General features: G+C 35.4%; 1 protein-coding gene across 1 annotated transcript; it reads left to right on the plus strand.

Moving 5' to 3' along the window:
* Positions 1-1,767, plus strand: LOC115962424 (stemmadenine O-acetyltransferase-like). The gene has a single exon (XM_031081265.1). It carries the CDS (start codon positions 159-161, stop codon positions 1,521-1,523), a length of 1,365 nt encoding a protein of 454 aa, XP_030937125.1. The 5' UTR covers positions 1-158; the 3' UTR covers positions 1,524-1,767.
* The last annotated feature ends 742 nt before the right edge of the window (positions 1,768-2,509 follow it).

Below are 2,509 nucleotides of genomic sequence, written 5' to 3' on the forward strand. Positions count from 1 at the left end.
AAGAATAGCAGTATAGCACACATCTCTTCTCAAAGCCAAAGTTTCTGTCACTCGAGAGAGTTCAGAGTTGGTGTTGCAAAGGTTGAGGCAAACTCTTTAGCAAAAAATATAAATCAAAAGAGACTACAGATCAGAGGCAAAGTAATTCGTGTGGCAAAATGGTGAAGGTTGAGGTCTCTATCATTTCAAAAGAAACAATCAAACCATCTTCACCAACACTGCAACATCTGAAACCCTACAAACTCACCCTCTTTGATCAGGTCACTCCCTTAACTTACTTTCCCATTGTCTTCTTCTACCCCATGAGTACTGATCTTAATCTCAGCATTTCCCAAATCATTGAGCAGCTTAAAAATTCCCTTTCAGATACCCTTAGTATCTTTTACCCATTTTCTGGGAGCATCAAAGACAACCTTTTTGTCCATAATTTTGACACGGGTGTTCCCTTCCTGGAAGCTCGTGTTAATTGTTGCATGTCTGACTTCCTTAAGCACCAAGACACAGACTTACTGGGTCTATTTATTCCACGTCGTGCCTTTTACAAGGAATCAGATACTGGTGTAGGTCATTTAGCTATACAACTAAACCTCTTTCTTTGCGGTGGAATAGCAATTGGGTTGAGTTGCTCACATAAGCTTGGAGATGCAGCAACATTCAGTGCTTTCCTTCATTCTTGGGCTGCCACCTTTAGTAGGTCTCCTGAAAAAGTTGTACATCCAAATTTCTCTGAGGGATCATCTATGTTTCCACCGAGAGATTCACTTCCACAAAAGTATTTAGCTACAATGGATAGCCTGTGGTTCAAAGAAGGTCATTTTGTTACGAGAAGGTTTGTGTTCCATGACAAAGCTATAGCCACCCTAAGGGCCAAAGCGAAAAGTGAACGAGTTCCTAAACCAACACGCATTGAGGCACTAACATGTTTCATTTGGAAACACTGCATGGCAGCTTCTTATAAAGCCAAATCATCAGGTTCAAAAACGACACCCATGATGGTCCAAGCAGTGAACTTGAGAATACGAATGAAGCCACACTTGTCAGATGCTTCTACTGGAAATATATTTTGGTGGGCACCCGCAGGCGCAGCAGCTGATTTGGCTATGGAAGATCAAAGAGAGTTGCATGAATTGGTGGACCAAGTAAACGAAGCCATAACAGGGTTTGATGATAGCGATTGTGCGGAAAGTTTGCAAGGGGATGAAGGACTTTTGGCTTTCTCCGATTACTTTGACCAGTTGGAAGATATGTTTTCTGCAGAAATAAAACCAGATGTTTGTGCATTTACAAGTTGGCTTAGATTTTTTAACGACATTGATTTTGGTTGGGGGAAGCCACTTTGGGTTGGTATCATGGGAAAAGTTGGCCCTGCATTTAGGAATTTAATAATATTCATTGAAACCCCAGGGGGTATTGGGATTGAGGCATGGGTGACTATGGATGAGAAAGAAATGGCTATATTGGAGAATGACACTGAATTTCTCCAATTTACTTCTCTTAATCCTAGCATTTCAATCTCTCTTTAAAATCTTTGGATGTGTTTTGTTAGATATCATATTCAAATATACTGTAATAGAAATGGTCGCTGCAGGTACGTACGTTGTAAGTTTGTGTGTGCCAGTCAATGAATAATAAATTGGTCTGTCAATGTCTTTGTCTTGATAGACTACGTGTAAGGCATAGTGCTGTTGCATTATGTAAGTTTAAGGAATGCTCACATGGTTGAAATTCCTTTTTTTTTCCCTGAATGAAATGTAATGAAGTTCTTAAGTTGTGATAAAAATTTATATAAGTGGAGAGAATTAAACCAATATAATTTTCATGTATATATATTTTTTGAAGTAGATCTTTTTCAATGTTTCGAAATCATATTAAAGTTTTAAAGGTGGTTAACACCATATTGTATTATAAAATTAAAATATGATAGCATTAGTAGCTGTTAAATCTCGACAAAATATGATTATTTTTTATAATTGTATCAACACAAGAAGAAAGGTAATGAGCACAAATATAGGGCATCTACACATGGTACCCTTGTGAGAAGGGAACTGACATAAGGTGTGCTTGTAAGAAGAAGGCCCGTAATTGATCCAACGCAACTTAAAAAAAAAAGTGTGTTTATGTTTGTTTATTTAGAAAATGAGTGCTCAAACCCAAACTTTCAAGTATTAAACAAGTCAAACTTAAACATGATGCTTGTTTTGTGAACAACTTCATGAGTACAAGCTCATTTTTACATACAAACATACATACATATATATATAGTGTTATATTTTTATGTGTATATATGTATAAAAATATACTTATAAAAACTTCAAATGGGGTTGTGTAAATTTTTAAAGAAGTTTATGAGATATATGATTTGTAATTTATTTATGATATAAATATCCCATTTTGTAGTAAAATTATTCCATTTACTAATATAAAGTTGAAGAATCTGTTTTTTATATGTTCATAGAAAATATTATTCTATCTAACTAATTCAAAAAATATATAATTACAACTATTTTTA

Source organism: Quercus lobata, chromosome 2 (assembly GCF_001633185.2).
Source record: "Quercus lobata isolate SW786 chromosome 2, ValleyOak3.0 Primary Assembly, whole genome shotgun sequence".
Classification (NCBI taxonomy): domain Eukaryota; kingdom Viridiplantae; phylum Streptophyta; class Magnoliopsida; order Fagales; family Fagaceae; genus Quercus; species Quercus lobata.